Source organism: Oncorhynchus clarkii, chromosome 21 (assembly GCF_045791955.1).
Source record: "Oncorhynchus clarkii lewisi isolate Uvic-CL-2024 chromosome 21, UVic_Ocla_1.0, whole genome shotgun sequence".
NCBI lineage: Eukaryota > Metazoa > Chordata > Actinopteri > Salmoniformes > Salmonidae > Oncorhynchus > Oncorhynchus clarkii.
In genome coordinates this window covers 36,162,557-36,184,387 of record NC_092167.1, presented here as the reverse complement: position 1 = coordinate 36,184,387, position 21,831 = coordinate 36,162,557, and the positions used below count along the sequence as shown (strand labels likewise).

The following is a 21,831-nucleotide window of genomic DNA, read 5'->3' as shown; positions in this document are numbered from 1 at the left end:
GGGATGAAACTCCCCCCAAAGCATGTGCGCAACATTTAATTGGCTGATTTCTCTGAGCTGATGGGAGATCAGAGCAGTGGTAGAGTGGGTTGTCTGGGCTGGAGATCATGTGGTGGGCTTTGCGCTGTATAGGGCGTTCGTTCAGTAGGTGAGGAGGATCCAATCCGTTTAGATGCAGTGAAAAAAAAATGAAACAGTAGGCCTCTCCAGTGACATTTTTTTTATTTAAATAGGCAAGTTAGTTAAGAACACATTTTTATTTACAACGACAGCCTAGGAACAATGGGTTAACTGCCTTGTTCAGACGAAGAACGACAGATTTTTACCTTGTCAGCTAGGGGATTTGTTCTAGCAACCTTTCAGATGCTGGCCCAACACTTTAACCACTAGGCTACATGCCACCTAAACAAATCTTCAAAACATACAGTGCGAAACTTGAAAGTAGTTGTGGTTCTCACAATCAAGCGAAATGATACAATGTAGGCCTATAACTTGTGCACCAGTGATCTGTGGAAAGGAAACAACGCGATATACCGTGTAACAACTTCACGCACAGATGTGAGATTTTTTTCCTGCTAGAGAAGCAATTGTCCTCTTAAATTGTAATTCAAAGTTGCACATGAAAATATTTACCATCATATGATGGTCTGGGGCTTCCAAAAATATATGCTATAAGACCTAAATGGGAAAATAATGGACCCATGAAATAACTATAAAATAGCTCACCACTACCATGAGCGGTATATATTTAAGGTATTAGTTGAATGGGGACAACAGCCTTTCTGAAAATACATTTAAATCATGTTTTAATTCATTTTTTCCCACCCTACTCAATGTATTCATTGTATTCCATTTCAAATTTGGCTCTCAGTGTGACTTTACTTCCGGGCTATTATGACGCATCTGGCAGTTCTTTCTCTGTATGTTACTAGCTAAATATATGGACCTGGTACTAAACAAGAGAGATGTTGCCATAAACAGAGCTTGTTGTCATAGAAACTAAACTGTCTCCAGGGCAGTTTCATTGTTTGGTGTAGATACAGTATGGCCCTTATTCTTTTCAGTCAATGTCAATCACATGGTTGTTTTGACTTTACCATGGGGACGGTGTTGAGAAAATCCATCCACCAGTACACCAGGCTCCCTGTGGATAAAGCACAGTAGGGTGGGCCTCATTCCAGCAGAGAACAAAAGACTACATAGAAAGTTTTTAAATCAGCTTTTTATTAAAGTTTTGACTTTATAATCGATACTGACAACATGTAATTTGAGGCTTGACAAATCTTGTTTTGTAGCTGAAGCATTCTCTTATTAATCGTGTTAAGAAGATGACAAAGATGTTATTTCATGGCAATCATGAAGGGCTCTGTGTGCGGCTTGTTCCGTGGAATGTCGTCGAAGACAACATAGATATTGTGCACAGATTATATGTCAGGGGAAAGAAACAAAAGGGATATTGGCTAGCAGAAACTGGATGGGAGGAGAAAGGGTATTTTAGAGGTTAATGTCCAATTAAATGAATCTCTCACCAAGCATTTGGGGATTTTATAACAGGCATTAAACTGATTTTATTGTACATTATTTCACATAATTTCATAGTGAGAGGTTATCTATTCACAAATAAGCAAGTTTAAAGCGGCAGGTAGTCTATAGTGGTTATAGTGTTGGGACAGTAATCGAAAGGTCGCTGGCTCGAATCGCCAAGCAACCTCTTATGCACGGATCCTGTTATAGGGATCAAAATCGACAACATCCGGTGAAACTGGAGCACTCCAAATTCAGATGACAAAATCATAATATTAAACATTCATGAACATACAAGTGTCCTACATAATTTAAAAGCTTAACTTCTTGTTTATCCAGCCGCTTTGTCAGATTTCAAAAAGGCGTCAAGGCGAAAGCATACCATGCGATTATCTGAGGACAGCGTCCCACACACAAAAGCATTAAAAACATTTTCCAAACCAGCACAGGCATCACAAAAGTCAGAAATAGCAATAAAATAAATCACTTACCTTAGAAGATCTTCCTCTGTTTGCAATCCCAAGAGTCCCGGCTACACATCAAATGGTCGTTTTGTTCTTTATATCCCAAAATTATCACTTTAGTTGCAGCGATGATTCAGTAATCAACCGGTTCCACTAGTTGAACATGCATACAAAGGAATCCCAAAAGTTACCAGTACACTTCATCCAAACAACGATTCTAATCAATCCTCAGGTACCCTAATATGTAAATAAACGATAAAACTTAAGATGGAGAATAGTGTGTTCATTACCGGAGATAAATAACGAAGTTCATCCACGCGCTCCACAAGACTACAGTCCAAATGAGAGCCACTTTGAAAAACTACAAATTCTATCTCATATTTCAAAAAACAAGCCTGAAGCCCTTTCTAAAGACTGTTGACATCTAGTGGAAGCCATAGGAACTGCAATCTGGGAGCCAGTCACCTCAAAACATGCAACCAATTATATGCATATCCTAGCTTCTGGGCCTGAGAAACAGGCAGTTTACTTTGGGCACGTCAGTCATCCGAATTCCCGAACACCCAAACAATATGCTTTGACTCTCTTGAAGCACTCATTTGACTATATACAGTTGAAGTCGGAAGTTTACATACACATTAGCCAAATACATTTGAACTCAGTTTTTCACAATTCCTGACATTTAATCCTAGTAAAAATTCCCTATCTTAGGTCAGTTAGGATCACTACGTTATTGCAAGAATGTGAATTGTCAGAATAACCGGAGAGAATGATTTATTTCAGATTTTATTTCTTTCACCACATTACCAGTGGGTCAGAAGTTTACATACTGAATTAGTATTTGGTCACATTGCCTTTAAATTGTTTAATTTTGGTTAAACGTTTCGGGTAGCCTTCCACAACCTTCCCACATAAGTTGGGTGAATTTTGGCCCATTCCTCCTGACAGAGCTGGTGTGACTGAGTCAGGTTTGTAGGCCTCCTTGCTCGACTACGCTTCTTCAGTTCTGCCCACACATTTTCTATAGGATTGAGGTGAGGAGTTTGTGATGGCCACTCCAATACCTTGACTTTATTGTCCTTAAGCCATTTTGCCACAACTTCGAAAGTATGCTTGGGGTCATTGTCCATTTGGAAGACCCATTTGCGACCAAGCTTAACTTCCAGACTGATGTCTTGAGATGTTGCCTCAATATATCCACATAATTTTCCCTCCTCATGATGATGTATATTTTGTGAAGTGCACCAGTACCTCCTGCAGCAAAGCACCCCCACAACATGATGCTGCCAGCCCTGTGCTTCACGGTTGGGATGGTGCTCTTCGGCATGCAATTCTCCCCCTTTTTCCTCCAAACATAACGATGGTCATTATTGCGAAGCAGTTCTATTTTTATTTCATCAGACCAGAGGACATTTCTCCAAAAAGCACAATCTTTGTCCCCATGTGCAGTTGCAAACCATAGTCTGGCTTTTTTATGGCGGTAGTGGAGCAGTGGCTTCTTCCTTGCTGAGCGGCCTTTCAGGTTATGTCGATATAGGACTTGTTTTACTGTGGATATTGATACTTTTGTACCTGTTTCCTCCAGCATCTTTGCTGTTAGTCCTTTGCTGTTGTATACTGTTGTTCTGGGATTGATTTGCACTTTCGCACCAAAGTATTTTCATCCCTAGGAGACAGAACACATCTCCATCATGAGCGGTATGACGGCTGCGTTGTCCCACGGTGTTTATACTTGCGTAATATTGTTTGTACAGATGAACATGGTACCTTCAGGCGTTTGGAAAGTGCTCCCAAGGATGAACCAGACTTGTGGAGGTCTACACATTTTTTCTGATGTCTTGGCTGATTTATTTTGATTTTCCCATGATGTCAAGCAAAGAGGCACTGAGTTTGAAGGTCGGCCTTGAAATACATCCACAGGTACATCTCCAATTGACTCAAATGATGTGAATTAGCCTATCAGAAGCTTCTAAAGCCATGACATCATTTTCTGGAATTTTCTAATCTGTTTAAAAGCACAGTCAACTTATTATATATAAACTTCTGACCCACTGGAATTGTGATACAGTGAATTATATGTGAAATAATCTGTCCGTAAACAATTGTTGGAAAAATTACTTGTGTCATGCACACAGTAGATGTCCTAACTGACTTGCCAAAACTATAGTATGTTAACAAGAACTTTGTGGAGTTGTTGAAAAATGAATTTTAATAACTCCAACCTAAGTGTATGTAAACTTAGAAATGTCCTTGTTTTTGAAAGAATGCTGATTTTTTTGTCCATTAAAATTGATCACAAATACAGTGTAGACATTGTTAATATTGTAAATGACTATTGTAGCTGATTTTTTTAAATGGAATATCTACATAGGCGTACAGAGACCCGTTATTAGCAACCATCATTCCTATGTTCCAATGGCACGTTGTGTTAGCCAATCCAAGTTTATAATTTTAAAAGGCTAATTGATCATTTGGAAACCCTTTTGCAATTATGTTAGCACAGCTGAAAACTGTTGCCCTGATTAAAGAAACAATAAAACTGGCCTTCTTTAGTCTAGTTGAGTATCTGGAGCATCAGCATTTGTGGGTCGATTACAGGTTCAAAATGACCAGAAACAAAGAGCTTTCTTCTGAAACTCGTCAGTCTATTCTTCATTAAATAGTACCCACAAAACACCAGTCTCAGTGAAGAGGTGACTCTGGGATGCTGGCCTTCCAGGTAGAGTTGCAAAGAAAAGCCATGTCTCAGACTGGCCAATAAAAAGAAAATATTATAATTGGCAAAAGAACACAGACACTGGACAGAGGAACTCTGCCTAGAAGGCCAGCATCCCGGATTCACCTCTTCACTGTTGACATTGAGACTGGTGTTTTGCGGGTACAATTTGATGAAGCTGCCAGTGGAGGACTTGTGAGGTGTCTGTTTCTCAAACTAGACACTCTAATGTACTTGTCCTCTTGCTCTGTAGGGCCTCCCACTCCTCTTTCTATTCTGGTTAGAGCCAGTTTGCGCTGTTCTGTGAAGGGAGTTGTACACAGCATTGTACAAGATCTTCAGTTTCTTGGCAATTTCCCACATGGAATAGCCTTAATTTCTCAGAACAAGAATAGACTGACGAGTCTGGGCATTCTCCAGGCATGGTTGGATCAGAGTGGTGTAGATGTCGACAAGATCATCAGCGGGAAGGCCGTTTCTTTCCATCACAGTCAGGAAATGGAGATAATAACGTGAAGCCTCTTTCACTGTCTGGTCAGTATGTTGTTCCCCAATAAGTTGGTTGTCCTATTGGAAGCCTTGTTATTATGTGCTTTTCCAACTGGAACAGCCTGTCCACCTATTATTAGTGGAGCTGTTTGGGGAGGATTTTGGGAGAAGCAGATTCTTAGTTTGACAGACTTCTTTCCATTAAGAAGCATGTGGTTCTCTATCGTCCAATCCTCCAGTTGCTTTTCCTCCTCTTCCGTTGAGGTGTCATTTTCAATGTTGACTAGCCTTAAATCACAGGACAGCCCAATGTCATCGGCGTAGCAGGTGTCCAGTGTATCCTCAAATATGACTCTCTGAGTGGACATGTGAAGCAGGAAGAGGTAAGACGAGACGACCCCACCCTGTGGGACCCCAGATGTTACATCTGTCCATGAGCTGGCCAGACCCAGACTGGCCAGATGCAGGAGGATGCATGGTTACCAAGATCAAAAGCGTTTGACATGTCCACCAGCAGAACCCAGACCATTATCGGCTGCTTTGAGTCTGTCTCCATAAGCCAGGTGTGTCCGGCTCTGATCAGCGCATTTGTTGTGCTGTGTTCAGGCAAGTATGCATACTGGTTTTTGCATTCTTCAAGGGCAAATGGTATGAGCTTCTTGGCAACGAGAATTTCCTGGAATTCACCCAGACAAAATGTCAGAGAGATTGGTCTCCAATCACTTTCTATCCAGGGCTGGGGACCTTAGGAATGGGTCAGATGTTGACAGTCTTCCACACTGTAGAAATGGAGCCCTATTGTAAGTGAGTGAGTGACCACTGATGATAGATCCTCAGAAAATTCCTTCAGTAACTAGGGGGATACCATCTGGACCCCTTGCTTTCTTTAGACGGAGTCTTGAAAGACCTTGATTCATTTGTCCAATGTTGCGTAGTTCTCCTTCCCCAACAGGCCTCGGAAGAGGAAAAACAGTGAGGGTTGTATTTCCTAGTCATGCTTCAGCAAAGAACTTGTTCAAGACCTCAGTAACGTCGTCATTTTCCACACAGTCAATCTGTATCGTCTCTCCAGATGATTTTGACCTACAAAGCACTTTATGTCCCGCACCTTTTGGGGGTTCTTATTTTTGAGGGCTTGAATTTCATTTGTGTAGTAGTTTTTATTTTCTTTGCCCCTCGGATGAGCTTTTGAACAGGGTTTCTCGTTTTTTTTTTCAATTTCTCCATTTTCCCTTTTCTGTCAAATATTTGTTGCATTTTCTTGGTGGCCGTTTTTAGTTGTTCCGTCATCCATGGCTGATGTTTTTTTCTTTTGTAAGGGCATACAATATTGTCAGTCCCACAGGAAACCCCGCACACATTCATATACACTACATACGCACATATGCACACACTTTTGCACTCATCATTTGCTGCTGCTACTCTGTTCTTTATTTTACTCTTATTACTATCTATCCTGATGCCTAGTCACTTTACTCTGCCTTCATGTACATATCTACCTCAAATATCTCGTACCTCTGCACTCGTACTCCCTGTATATAGCTCCACATTGATCTGGTACTGGTACTCCCTGTACGGGGCGGCAGGGTAGCTTAGTGGTTAGAGCGTTGGACTAGTAACCGGAAGGTTGCAAGTTCAAACCCCCGAGCTGACAAGGTACAGATCTGTTGTTCTGCCCCTGAACAGGCAGTTAACCCACTGTTCCTAGGCCATCATTGAAAATAAGAATTTGTTCTTAACTGACTTGCCTAGTTAAATAAATAAAAAAATATAGCTCCATTCTTGTGTATTTTATTTTATTCCTCTTGTTTTATTTTTTAAACTCTGCATTGTTAGGAAGGGCTCGTAAGCAAGCATTTCACGATAAAGTCTACACCAGTTGTATTCGGCACATGTGACAAATACATTGTATTTGATCCTTCTGTCTTTCCTCTGATACTGTGGAATATATTATGATAATTCACATTCTCTGTGGTACCACAATTTCCCTGACACATGTAAAGCTGAGGAAAATGGAAGAGATGTGAAATTACCTAAGACATCCCTCAATAAATTGTGGTTTCATATTGATATTCAGATTTGACTTTGGTTACATACCGTATTACATTGTTGAGCAGCAGATAAATATTATGTACTGTAGTAACCATATTCAATTGGTGTGGCTCATTTAAGTTCTCTTTAAATCTATGGACTGTAAGTCCATGTCACAGCATCGGAGAAGCTACAACACTCAGTAACATCAAATAAAACACCTAAATAACAACTACTGTATTGGCCGAGTACCATCTCACAACGCCGTTGGGCTGAATTCAGAAACCTAAAAGAGTTAGTATGTGTGCATATATTTTAGCAACAAGAAATAATAATCACATGCCATAGAGTGGTGTTTTGCGGGTACAAATAAGTCATACATATTTGAGAGGATTGACAACAACAGACATCCAGTCATTCAAACAGCAATGGTGATTTTTAAGGCCATGGACTCTATTGAAAGCCGCAGCACAATTGAGGCTAGGGCTGGCTTTGATTCCTTTAAGCAGCTAGGTCATTCCACAGCAGAGAAGGGGGAGATGAACACACCGGCAGAAGAGATCGGCGGAGGTGGAGGGAGGGAGAGGGAAAACGCTGAGGGACACATACATTTCTAGATGAGGAGGTGAGATGGAAAGTTGAGGCCGGATGTAGTGTTTTAATACCGTTCTCCCTAGTTGGCTCTTTGCGAAGCCTGTAGACAGCTCACGCTGTGAGAGCACTCACGCTGTGACTGTTGTTCTAAATTGCCCTCCTACCTTGTCTCTGAGCTACTCAGGTTGCTATGGTATACATATAGTCAAGCTGCATATAGGTGTTGGTTCAACATTAGCTAGCTTGCAGAATCGGTGGCCAGTCTATAGGCATTAGAATGAGATAGCATAGGGCAAGAGTCCCATTGAACTTATGATTAGCTAGGAGGGTTTCAAAAGGCTCCAATCTCTATGCCACGGTGAGATTGTGCTCACAGTGTCACTAGCCATCTCTACAAAGGGCAAATGAAGAGATAGAGTAAGAGAAAAACTCAAAGGGAACACATCAAGCCTCCATTGTGTGACTTGTTTTTTCTCCCCTTTTCATTCCCTGGGGTTATTTGGAATAAAAGGCTGATATCTTTGATGTGGTAGGGAGAGATGCAGGAGGGTGGTGAACTGGACACATTAACGAAGAGAAGGGACCCAGGGGTCCAGACACTCAGGTTTAAATTCCATTTATAGCAGGATAGACTGTGTAACTGCGTCCCAAATTATACCCAATTCCCTCAGTAGTGCACTACTTTTGACCAGAGCCTTATGGAGAAGCCCTAAATAGGGAATATGGTGCCATTAAATTGCACATTTTGGGATGCAGCCAGTGTATGAGAAGACGATGTGAGTAAGCTCTGGCCAGGCGAAGTAGTAGAGGAGTCATTGGAGCTTGCAGTCTCATCCTCGGTAAAAGCTCAAAGCTATGGTGATGTAGAAGCCGACTCCACCGCAATGACTATGCTTTGACACACACACACACACACACACACACACACACACACACACACACACACACACACACACACACACACACACACACACACACACACACAGAGGCACCAATACGCACGCACAGACACACACACTGGCGCTTATACGCATGCACACACACGCACACACACGCTCCAGTGAACCCTCATTAACTTCACTGAACCATACCTAATGATTTAAAAAGCACATTCGTACATAACAGGTGATTTTGCAGAGGTGCTGCAATTTACTGAAACAGGTGATTTTGCAGAGGTGCTGCAATTTACTGAAACCTCGACTCTGTGATTTGTCACTGTACTTTGAGTTCTATTATTTCAGAGATGCGTGTTTCGTAATCATAGATGAATGGCTATAGTATTTGTTTCAAATGCCCTTTAATCATCTTTAAATATCGTGGACAGTAAGTGTCATAACCACAGGAGGATGACGGCACCTTAATAGAGGAGGTCGGGCTTGTGGTAATGGCTGGAGTGGAATCAGCGGAATGGTATCAAATACATCAAACACATGGTTCTCCGCTCAGCAGCCTCTACTGGTCATAACATAAAATGCATGACACGTCATTCATATTAGATTATATGTAATTTGTTGTCAAAGTCTATGCACTTGGCATGCCAATTTCAATATACAGGGTATTTTTATTGCAATGACAAACAAGGTGACCCTAACTCTTCTTCAATAACACTGACTATATCTTTCAGAAAAGTGTCAGAATGAATAGAATGGGATTCACATGGTAATGTACTTCAATATGATATAATATGATATGATGTAACATGAGGCAATCTCTCTTCTTTAACTTCAATGCAGGTGCGTCTGGTGGTGGAGTTGTTGTGGCCTCTCTTCCTGTTCTTAATCCTCGTCAGGGTGAGATCAACCAATCAACCCATTTATCAGGGCGGATGTAAGTAGAACAGTCCCACTCTAAGCAAATGACAACTTAGAAAGGCTTTATAAAGCATGTGAACTCTCACTGTCAACTGCGTTTATTTTCAGAAGACTTGTAAATATTTGTATGAACACAACAAGATTCAACAACTGAGACAAAAACTGAACAAGCTCCACAGACATGTGACTAACAGAAATGGAATAATGTGTCCCTGAACAAAGGGGGGTAAACATCAACAGTTAGAGTCAGTATCTGGTGTGGCCAACAGCTGCATTAAGTACTGCAGTGCATCTCCTCCTCACGGACTGCACCAGACTTGCCAGTTCTTGCTGTGAGATGTTACCCCACTATTCCACCAAGGCACCTGCAAGTTCCTAAACATTTCTGGGGGGAATGGCCATAGCCCTTACCCTCCGATCCAACAGATCCCAGACGTCCTCAATGGGATTGAGATCCGGGCACTTCGCTGGCCATGGCAGAACACTGACATTCCTGTCTTGCAAGAAATCACGCACAGAACAAGCAGTATGGCTGGTGGCATTGTCATGCTGGAGCATCATGTCAGGATGAGCCTGCAGGAAGGGTACCGCATGAGGGAGGAGGATGTCTTCCCCTTGATGCCATCCTGTACCTGTCCCGCAGGTGTGATGTTCGGATGTACCGATCCTGTGCAGGTGTTGTTACATGTGGTCTGCCACTACGAGGACGATCAGTTGTCCGTCCTGTCTCCCTGTAGTGCTGTCTTAGGCGTTTCACAGTACGGACATTGCAATTTATTTCACTGGCCACATCTGCAGTCCTCATGCCTCCTTGCAGCATGCCTAAGGCACGTGAGCAGGGATGAGCAGGGACCCTGGGCATCTTTCTATTGGTGTTTTTCAGAGTCAGTAGAAAGGCTGCTTTAGTGTCCTAAGTTTTCATAACTGTGACCTTAATTGCCTACCGTATGTAAGCTGTTAGTGTCTTAAAGACCGTTCCACAGGTGCATGTTCATTAATTGTTTATAGTTCATTGAACAAGCATGGGAAACAGTGTTTAAACCCTTTACAATGAAGATCTGCAAAGTTATTTGGATTTTTACGAATTATCTTTGAAAGACAGGGTCCTGAAAAAGGGACGTTTCTTTTTTTGCTGAGTTTATAAAGTATTTCCAAAATATATAGATGCTTCGAAAATTGTCTATAAACTCACAAATCTTTATACTCGAAAGCCCCCAAACTCAACAGGCGTACCGTGGGCCGGATCTGGACCCAGAACGTGGTCAATATAGACCGAGGGTCCCGATTTTGTAACGTTCTGACCATAGTTCTGTTATTTTATTATTTGTTTTAGTATGGTCAGGGTGTGAGTTGAGGTGGGCAGTCTGTTTGTCTTTCTATGTTGGTTTTTGTGTTCAGCCTAGTATGGTTCTCAATCAGAGGCAGGTGTCGTTAGTTGTCTCTGATTGAGAATCATACTTACAGTGGGGCAAAAAAAGTATTTAGTAAGCCACCAATTGTGCAAGTTCTCGCACTTAAAAAGATGAGAGAGGCCTGTAATTTTCATCATAGGTACACTTCAACTATGACAGACAACATGAGGGAAAAAAAATCGGGAAAATCACATTGTAGGTTTTTTGCCCCATTGTAGGTAGCCTGGGTTTCACTTTTTGTTTGTGGGTGTTTGTTTCCGTGTGAGTGTTTGTCGCCACACGGTACTATTTCGGTTTTCGTCTTCATCACATCGTTTATTGTTTTGTATTTCAGTGTTCAGTTAATTTTTAATAAATCGTCATGAACACTTACCACGCTGCGTCTTGGTCCGATCCTTACCCCTCTTCAGACGAAGAGGAAATCTGCCGTTACAGATTTAATTCAACCCCTGCCATCATCTGAACACACATAAGACATGGCAAAATGTGTAGAATTTCAGGAAATTAGCATTAAAACTGCTAAATATTCTCTCTGCCAACAAGAAGGGTGTGGACTGTTTGGGGTCACATGGGTTGTGAGGTGGAGGTTTGTTAATACGCTGATAAATTATGATATCCATTCGAACCGTTGCTACCTAGGACATTTGTGTGACTGTACCTTCTCAAATAGTACACCTGCTATAAAGGGTGCATAAAGGGTGACATACTAGCTCCATTTGTATGCCAAAATAGGAAATAATTCACTGTGACATAGTCCCCCAAAAATGTCATCCAATGCACTCCAATCACAACATTTCTAATCATGAAATGCAAACTTGTCACTTCCTTTCTGCATCTTCTTCTGTAACTTGGTCACCTGAAAAAGTAGCAATGTCACCATGGACCAGCAAATGTCCTACTGTCCACTGTGACACACACTGTTCAGTATCAATCCCCTTACAAACGCTCATTAGTATGATGTAAATTTTAAGACACCGCTACTCCCTAGATGCATACAGTGCATTCGGAAATTATTCAGACCCCTTGACTTTTTCCACATTCCGTTACGTTACAGCCTTATTCTAAAATTGATTAAATACACATTGTTGCTCATCAATCTATGCAGAATACTCCATAACGACAAAGCAAAAACAGTTGTTTATAACTGTTTGCTAAATTATACAAATAAATATACAGAAATACCTTAGTATTTAGACCCTTTGCTATGAGACTTGAAATTGAGCTCAGGTGCATCCTGTTTCTACAACTCGATTGGAGCCCACATCTGGTAAATTCAATTGATTGGACATTATTTGAAAAGGCACACTCCTGTCTATATAAGGTCCCACAGTTGACAGTGCAAAAACAAGTCTGTAGAGCTCCGAGACAGGATTGTGTCGAGGCACAGATCTGGGGAAGTGTACCAAAGCATTTATGCAGAGTTGAAGGTCCCCAAGAACACATTGGCTTCCTCCTAAATGGTCTTCCAGTTTGGAACCACCAAGGCTCTTCCTAGAGCTGGCCACCTGGCCAAACCAAGCAATTGGGGGAAAAGGGCCTTGGTCAGGGAGGCTACCAAGAACTCGATGGTCACTCTGACAGAGCTTCAGAGTTCCTCTGTGGAGATGGGAGAACCTTACAGAAGGACAACCGTCTCTGCAGCACTCCACCAATCAAGCCTTTATGGTAGAGTGGCTAGACGTAAGCCACTTCTCAGTAAATGGCACATGACAACCAGCTTGGAGTTTGCTAAAATCCACCTAAAGGACTCTCAGACCATGAGAAGCAAGATTCTCCGGGCTAATGAAACCAAGATTGAACTCTTTGTCCTGAATATCAAGTGTCACTTCTGGAGAAATCCTGGTACCATCCCTACGGTGAAACATGGTGGTGGCAGCATCATGCTGTGGGGATGTTTTTCAGCGGCAGGGACTGGGAGACTAGTCAGGATCGAGGGAAAGATGAACAGAGGAAAGTACAGAGAGATCCTTGATGAAAACCTGCTCCAGAGTGCTCAGGACCTCAGACTGGGGAGAAGGTTCACCTTCTAACAGGATAATGACCCTAAGACCTGAAAATAGCTGCGCAGCAACACCCCCATCCAACCTGACAGAGCTTGAGAGGAGCTTCAGAGAAGAATGGGAGAAACTCCCCAAATACCGGTGTGCCAAGCTTGTACCCAATAAATCTCTAGACTGTAATCGCTGCCAAAGGTGCTTCAACAAAGTACTGAGTAAAGGTTCTGAATACTTATGTAAATGTGATATTTCTGTTTTTAGAAATGCACATTTGTCTAAAAACCTATTTTTTGCATAGTGATTATGGGGCATTGTGTGTAGATTGATGAGGAGAAAAATATTTTCATCCATTTTAGAATAAGGCCGTAACGAATCAAAATGTGAAGGGGTCTGCATCATTTCCAAATGCACTGTAAGTAGGGACATTTAGCATGGTGATTAGGGATGTCCTAAAATGTATACCAAACTGGTTATGAGCTCCCCAATGAAATGTCAAATTCAACTATCAATGTGGCCAAGTGCCTATTTAAGATGACTGCTGAGCCAGCTGATGGGTTAGGTGGTCATCAGCTGACCATATTAAGATGGCTGAGACAGAACACACAGACACACACCAATCAATTCACTAAATGGAAGCCAGCTGAGGACATTGCAGCAAATAGGGTGGATAAATTAAGATGGCCGTTTACCAATGAAAAAAATGGTCAGGTCCGCAATGCAATAGCAGCTGGGTCTCGTCTACTTTGTTCCTTGACTTCCATTGAAACAAAAACAATTAGGGAGCGGGAGGACTCACTTCCTCTTCTATCTCTGACTGCAGTATGTATCTTTGAAGGAAAGTGGAGGATGAGGACTTTTTGGTGGCCATGTATGAAAGGAAATCATTTTTCTGGTTCCAGGTCATTATCCAAATAAAGCCATGCCGTCCTCCGGGTTGCTGCCTTGGCTTCAAGGCATGATGTGTAACATAGGCAACCCCTGTGTAAACCATCCCACGCCAGGAGAAGCACCAGGACAAGTCAACAACTTCAACAATTCCATGTATGTAGAAGGGCAACCATTTCAAACAATTTCCATACAGTGACAATTTCCAAATGTACTTCAATATATCCTAGTTTGACTTACATTATTTCACCTTGACAATGGTAGGTTGTGATGCTCATTTGGCCATTGATATTGTTTTAGGATGTGAGTTATAACATATGTGAAAAATGTTATAGCTATCTTTATTTAGCCATGAAGTTTGTTTGTTTGTTTATTTAAGATTTTTCTTGAATAATGTTACTTTTTTCAACCTTCCTCTGTCTAACCAGAATTGCTGGGATGTTGATCGAGCTGCAGTCACTTCTGGCAAACAGATCCATCCTAACCAAATTCCAGAGGCTTTCAGAGGATGTGGACCATTGGGCTTTGATTATACAGACATCTAACCCTGCAAACGGTACAGTATTTCAACATTTCAACTCAAATTGTTCAAACTGTTTTTAGGGCCCTGGAAAATCATGAGCCCTTTGGAGTGGTGATCTACTTTGGCACACAAAATCAACCGATCCAGTACCCACTGGTCAAAACTAAGTCTTAAACCAAACCCTGAAAATCTCATGAATAATAAAGCTTTTACAGCTTGTCCAATTACTGGTTCAGCAGTAATTGGAACAGTATAATACTTTACCAGACTGACAATCACTTCGCCATGGATTTGACCAAGGTCCTCTATCAACGAGAGTAGCCCATTCACAATTTGTTATTCTCCAACATCCCTTGAAAAACAATGACAACTGATTATTTATGATCCAATTTTCTGTGTGAAGTGGCAGATCGTTTATCTTTATAAGTTGTTACTTTGCATTTGGCTCATTTAGCCTGATGATATTCAGATTTTCATAAGGCACCTAATTTGCAAATAGGCAAAAGGGGGCTTGGCCATTGTTGAGCCTCGCACAAACACCACACTGAAAACCACATTTGCATTTTGGGGTCGCGGGCTTGTAATATACAAGATTAAATCCATCAGAGATCTGTGCCACAGCTTAATTAATGGGATACGCTGTCTGAGGCGAGATGGCAAAAGGTCATTAACACAAGCAAGAAGCAGAGGAATATCAAAGGGATAGGGATGGCAAAGGTGACTGTATTGTGCTTCTCACCGGAGATGATTAAATGTGCTAGGGTGGGGACGCCAATCTCGCAACCAAGTTCAGTCGGAGGCGAGAGCATGTTTTTGGTTTTGACATGTTAGCGTAATGTTGTCCTACCTGATTGGTGGTGTTACAATGATAATGACAGAGGTAGTAATAAGTGTATACTATTGGTAAGTGTATAGTATTTGTAAGAGCATAGTGGTAGTATGAGTATAGTATTAGCAAGAGTATAGAGGCAGTATGGTTATAGTATTAGCAAGTGTATAGCATTAGTACGAGAATAGTGGCAGCATGAGTATAGTGTTAGCAAGAGTATAGTGGTAGTATGAGTATAGTATTAGCATGTGTATAAGATTAGTATATGTATTGTATTAGTAAGTGAATAGTACAAGTAAGAGTATAGTATTGGTAAGAGCATATTGATAGTCAGAGTATAGTATTAGTAAGAGTATAGTATTGGTAAGAGTATAGAATTGGTATGAGTATAGTACTAGTACGAGTATAGTGATATTAAGATTATAGTAATAGTACTAGTATAGTATTAGTAAGAGTACAGTATTGGTAAGAGTATAGTATTGGTAAGAGTATAGTATTAATATGAGTATAGTGATATTAAGAGTATAGCGATAGTGAGAGTATAGCGGCAGTAAGAGTATAGTGATAGGACGAGTATGGTATTAGTACGATTATAGTACTAGTAAGAGTATAGTGATAGTAAAGTATAGTATTAGTACGATTATTAGTAAGAGTATCAGTAAGGGTATAGTACCAGTAATATTATAGCATTGGCAAGAGTATAGTGAGAGCAATAGTGTAGTATTGGTAAGAGTGTAGTATTAATAAGAGTGTAGTGATAGTAAGAGTGTAGTATTAGTAACAGTGTATTATTAGTTAGATCATAGTGATTGCAAGAGTATGGTGATAGTAAGAGTGTAGTGCTAGTAAGCATGTAGTTCTAGTAAGGGTGTAGTATTAGAAGAGTGTAGTACTAGTACGAGTGTAGTGATAGTAAGAGTGTAGTGATGGTAATAGTGTAGTGATAGTAAGAGTTAAGTGATAGTAAGAGTATAATGGTAGTAATAGTGTAGTGATAGTAAGCGTAAAGTATTAGTAAGGTCATAGTGTTAGTAAAAGGATATTATTCGTAAGAGTATAGTATTATTACGAGTATTTTGATAGTATGAGTAGCTCTACCTGTGGTTTAAGTGAAAAAGTCCTTAGCATATCCACCAATATTGAAATTAGTTCCATAACAGATTTCATTATGTTCTATTTATTTACTCTAGAATACTTAACCGAACCATGTAGCCTAGTAGCTAACCACTGCACAGGAATCTAGTACTGGGATGCATTTCGCTTGTGAGCTGCACCCTTACATTTTAATTCAAAGCGGGGAGGATTGAATTCAACAGTCGATTGGTTTTGATTTTGTCACTGCGATCGTGACTATCAGTGGGAATATATAGCTAGCTGGCTAATTGTTTTTGTTTGAATGATGCATCTGGTTACTGTACCAGCTTTTTTGTATCACCTGGTCGCTGGTTCCTGGTCTTTTGAAAATATAAATTGAAGAGTCGTTTGAAGCTTGGCCTCGTAGTGAGGACAGCTGGCTCCTACTCTGAACTGTGTGTGGTGAGCTTTCTGGCTCACAGAGCTGCTGAGGCATCACCCAAGTGGGTACCATACATTCTGGAGGAGGAGAAGTCCAGTTGCTACACGACTCAGGCTGGTCCCCAGAGTAGCCCTCTACATGATCGTCACCAGACTCCATCTTTATCAACCATCTCCCTGACCCCCTTCCTCTGAACTGTCCCTCTCCATCTTTGGAGGATGCATGCACTCAAAGACTTGGCCTCTATTGGTTGACCTTACTAAAGCTAGGCTACTCATGATGATGTATCGGTTGACCTAACTATAGGTAGGCTACTCATGATAATGTACTGCTTGTACTGTTTTGCTTTTGAAGCACTTTGAGATTGTTATGAAAAGTGCTATAGAAATGTAATTTATTATTATCATCAGCACAAAATGGCTACTTAACTGAATGATACACGTTTAGCAATGATGTGCGAGCTCTCACTAAAACAATTCAACTGTTCGACCCTCCCTCGCTCTTATCCACATTTTATTGCAACATTCACTTGGAGAATACAATACAATTTCAATTCTGATTCATCAGTAGTTTATGACCCAATGCCCTCCAAAGTGATGAGTAAACGAATCAAAGCAAAGCACTCTGGGGAATTCTACACCTAATGCTGTCAACAACAACATGAGAAAGGAACATCACCTCTTTCAGAAATATCTCCCAATCTTTGATGTTTGACACTTTTAGGGAGTATATTGCATTCCATCTTCCCAAAAGAATGACACAGCTCCCTCAAAAATAGTTTTCACCCCAGATCCATTCTAACACGAAAGCACAACTTGTTCTCTACTCTCCCTTCCTGTTTAAGGTCAGCCCATTCCTCTGAGAAGTATCCTAAATGACAACGAAATGTTCACCGCATATCTGAAGAAGAACTTGTCCATGCCATTGACAGTAGTCAACAGTCTGATGAACTCAAATATTCACCGGAATGAGGTGAGTCAGCAAAACGCCACACACACATTTATTTCACGTCATAGTACTGCATGCAAAATATGTGCAGAAAGGTCCGGAAACAACATTGCACTCTTAACAAACACAACACAAATGTATTTGCCTGCTTTTCTCTTAAACACTTCGCCCACACAACACACGAACACAGACTTTTCAGCAAGGGTGCAGTGGCCCTAGAGACAGTTTTGAAATGTCTTGTTCAAGAGCAAAATGGTTGGAGATTGTAGTTGGGATAGGAGACGAGCAGTCTTGCACTTCTTTTAGTACCCAGCTATTGATTCAAACCAGGGACCTCTCCAACCTCTAGGCTACTACCTACCTCCCAAAATGATTGAACATATCACTGAATGTATTGCAAGGACATCATTTTCTTCTTTGTTCAAGCCCAGCACTAACACACCTGGTTCAACTCATTTTACTAATCCCCAAGTCCCTGATTAGTAAAATCAGGTGTGTTAGCCTTGGGGGTTCCCAAGTGTGAATACTTGGGGGTCCCCCAGTAGTTGATTGAGGAACACTGCTTTATCTGGCTGGGACCTCTGTCTTTGTGTTTGGGTGAAATAAAACTATACTGTAAGTGTGATCTATGAGCGACCCATTCAGATGTTCCCAATTGATACGCTGCTCCAACTGATATCATAAGATGTGGAGGAAGACAATTATGTGTGCCAGGCAGTACACAATTCCCTGACAAGGGTGTTCAGATAGAATGCACAAGGATTAGGAGATCACCATCTCCTCCACTCACTGTCTAATGTGTGCGTAGGCCGGGGGTAGTGTGTGTGTGTTGTCTGTGTCTGTCTGCTCATGTGCATATGTGCAAAGTACAAAAACTGAAAACTGAATCAGATAGGTTTCTTTCACTTCTGACACTCATCATATCCTTTAACAAGATGATGGGCATTTCAAGGCAAGACGACCTGAGAACCAACCTCTGCAATGGAACAGCACTTGATAGATATGTGGAATTCACCAGCGCGTCTGACAAGGAGGCCTTTCAGAATGTCAGCTGCTCCCTCCCAGCACAACAGATGAGACGAGCCAAGGAAGTTTTCCTACAAAACCTGAATACAAGCAAGATACTCACCAACGTAAGTAATTGGAATTAGGCTTACAACTGAATGCTATAAAATGTACCTTACGCCTGGAATCCTTAATGGTGAAACGGCCACGTCCGTTTGGGATATTACAACAACAAAGATGTTACAGCAAACAATTGACACTGTTCCCCCCCCCACCCCCCTTGACATCATTGCACACGCGATAGAACAGCAGAATACCCACACTGCTCGATGCAATAACAAAGATGCTGGGTCGGACAGTGGCGCTGTTTCCCCTAATGCAGATTCCATCTTCAATTGTGTTGTTTGTTTCACTGTGACACACAGTGCATGTAATGAAGCAGCATCGTATTTCACTGACCTTTTCTCTCTTTTGGATCTTAATTGTTTGAAATCTATGGTAGTCACTGGCTGATGGTTGTGGCATGTGGCATATTGGTGATTTGCAATTAGTGGCTATTTTCAGTCCAAGACATCCACATGTCACCAAGTAGGGAACAAATATTAAGGCTAAATAAGGAGTTCTTAGACTGTAGTCAATTGGAGCTTGTTACTGTCAAATTGCAGGCACATCCTGTGCAGCTGTAACACTCAACTTAATACTGCTGTATGATAATACATATTTTAGTTCTATTGAGCTGCATAGTTTTTAAGAAGCAAAGAAAACATTCAATTGGACTTACTTACTTATTCCTTTTAGCTCGCAGTAAACCAAAGGGCCTCAACAGTGCATTGAATTTGATATATACAATATTATACAATATTGTGGAGTCGGCAATCATTTAGGTTAATATTCTAGATCATTTTCTCTGGAGTATTTTCATTACTGAATCTCACTGTCTCCGTGAGTTCACGTTTTCAATCTTGCATCGAACAGAGCATCCTAAGGTCAAAACTGTCCAAGACAATCACCATCTTAACCTGCGTTGTTTATTGCACATTTGAAATATGTGAGAGTGTATCTGTCTCAATATGTTGGCATGGTGGTATAACAGTTTGGACGGCTGTAGGGGAAAAGTATGTTTGAATAAACCCAAGGTGAGAGATTTTCCCTAAGCCTGAGAAGCTGAGCTTTTTGCTCTGTTAAAGAGGCTGTATGGAAGTTAAGTTACTAAACTCATGGAACCACACAATACCTAGTTTTCGGCTAACAAAATGCTTTTACTCATGGGCGTTGGGAGTTGTATCCCTTTTAGTCAAATGAGGTCAATTCTGGGCAAAATACAGTGTATTCGGAAAGCCCTTGACTTTTTCCACATTTTGTTGTTATAGCCTTATTAAAAAAATTATTATATCGTTTTTTTGCCTCATCAATCTACACACAAAACCCCATAATGACAAAGCAAAAACAGGTTTTTAGACATTTTTGCCAATGTATTACAAATATAAAACTGAAATTTACGTAAGTATTCAGACCCTTTATTCAGTACTTTGTTGAAGCATCTTTTGCAGCGATTACAGCCTTGAGTCTTCTTGGGTATGACGCTACAAGCTTGGTACACATGTATTTGGGAAGTTTCTCCCATTCTTCTCTGCAGATCCTCTAAAGCTCTGTCGGGTTGGATGGGGAGCAACACTACACAGCTATTTTCAGATCTCTCCAGAGATGTTCGATCGGGTTCAAGTCCGGGCTCTGGCTGGGCCACTCAAGAACATTCAGAGACTTATCCCGAAGCCACTCATGCGTTATCTTGGCTGTGTGCTTAGGGTTGTTGGCCTGTTGGAAGGGGAACCTTCACCCCAGTCTGAGTTCCTGAGCGCTCTGGAGAGGTTTTTATGAAGGATCTCTTTGTACTTTTTTCAGTAGATCTTTCCCTCAATCCTGACTAGTCTCCCAGTCCCTGCCGCTGAAAAACATCCCCACAGCATGATGCTGCCACCACCATGTTTCACCATAGGGATGGTGCCAGGTTTCGTCCGGACGTGACTCTTGGCAATCAGGCCAAAGAGTTCAATCTTGGTTTCATCAGACCAAAGAATCTTGTTTTTCATGGTCTGAGAGTCCTTTAGGTGGCTTTTAGAAAACTCTAAGCGGTCTGTCATGTGCCATTTACTGATGAGTGGCTTCCATCTGGCCACTCTACCATAAAGGCCTGATTGGTGGAGTGCTGCATAGTGCTGGTTGTCCTTCTGGAAGGTCCTCCCATCTCCACAGAGGATCTCTGGAGCTCTGTCAGAGTGACCATTGGGTTCTTGGTCACCTCCCTGACCAAAGTCCTTCTCCCCCAATTTCACAGTTTGGCTGGGAGGCCAGCTCTAGGAAGAGTCTTGGTGGTGCCAAACTTCTTTCATTTAAGAATGATGCAGGCCAATGTGTTCTTGGGGATCTTCAATGCTGCAGACATTTTTTGGTACCCTTTCCCAGATCTGTGCCTCGACACAATCCTGTCTTGGAGTTCTACAGACAATTCCTTCAAACTCATGGCTTGGTTTTTTTCTCTGACATGCACTGTCAACTGTGGGGCCTTATATAGACAGGTGTGTGCCTTTCCAAAACATGTCCAATCAATTTAAGGTGGACTCCATTCAAGTTTTAGAAACATCTCAAGGATGATCAATGGAAACAGTATGCACCTGAGCTCAATGTCATGTCTCATAGCAAAGAGTCTGAATACTTATGTAAATAATATATCTCAGTTTACTTTAATGAATATGTAAAAATGTCTAGAAACCTGTTTTCGTTTTGTCATTATGGGGTATTGTGTTTAGATTGACAATGATTTTTTTCATGTAATCCATTTTAGAATAAGGCTGTAACAAAATGTGGAAAAAGGACAGGGTCCGGAAAACTTTCCGAATGCACTGTATCTGTCCATTTAGGGGAACCTTTTTGGCTCTAGAGCATCAAAGCCTAAATGTTTGCATTACCTCTTTAATTGAAGTTTGTTCTCTATGCTTCTCCTATCATGGTCTCCAGTGGTCGTAGGAAAGTAAAAGCAATTCAATTTGTTTGAATAAAAATTGATATTTTCTTGATTTCATTTAAACA

At 41.2% G+C, this 21,831-nt stretch overlaps 1 protein-coding gene across 1 annotated transcript in view; it reads left to right on the top strand.

Annotated features, from left to right (window-relative positions):
• LOC139378978 (phospholipid-transporting ATPase ABCA1-like) overlaps positions 1–21,831 on the top strand; it is a 269,741-nt gene that overhangs the window by 15,899 nt on the left and 232,011 nt on the right. The window contains exons 2-6 of the mRNA XM_071121640.1: positions 9,552–9,645; positions 13,938–14,079; positions 14,352–14,479; positions 17,636–17,763; positions 18,675–18,872. Coding sequence (XP_070977741.1) covers positions 9,552–9,645; positions 13,938–14,079; positions 14,352–14,479; positions 17,636–17,763; positions 18,675–18,872 — 690 coding nt within the window. The remainder of the gene's footprint in view (positions 1–9,551; positions 9,646–13,937; positions 14,080–14,351; positions 14,480–17,635; positions 17,764–18,674; positions 18,873–21,831) is intronic.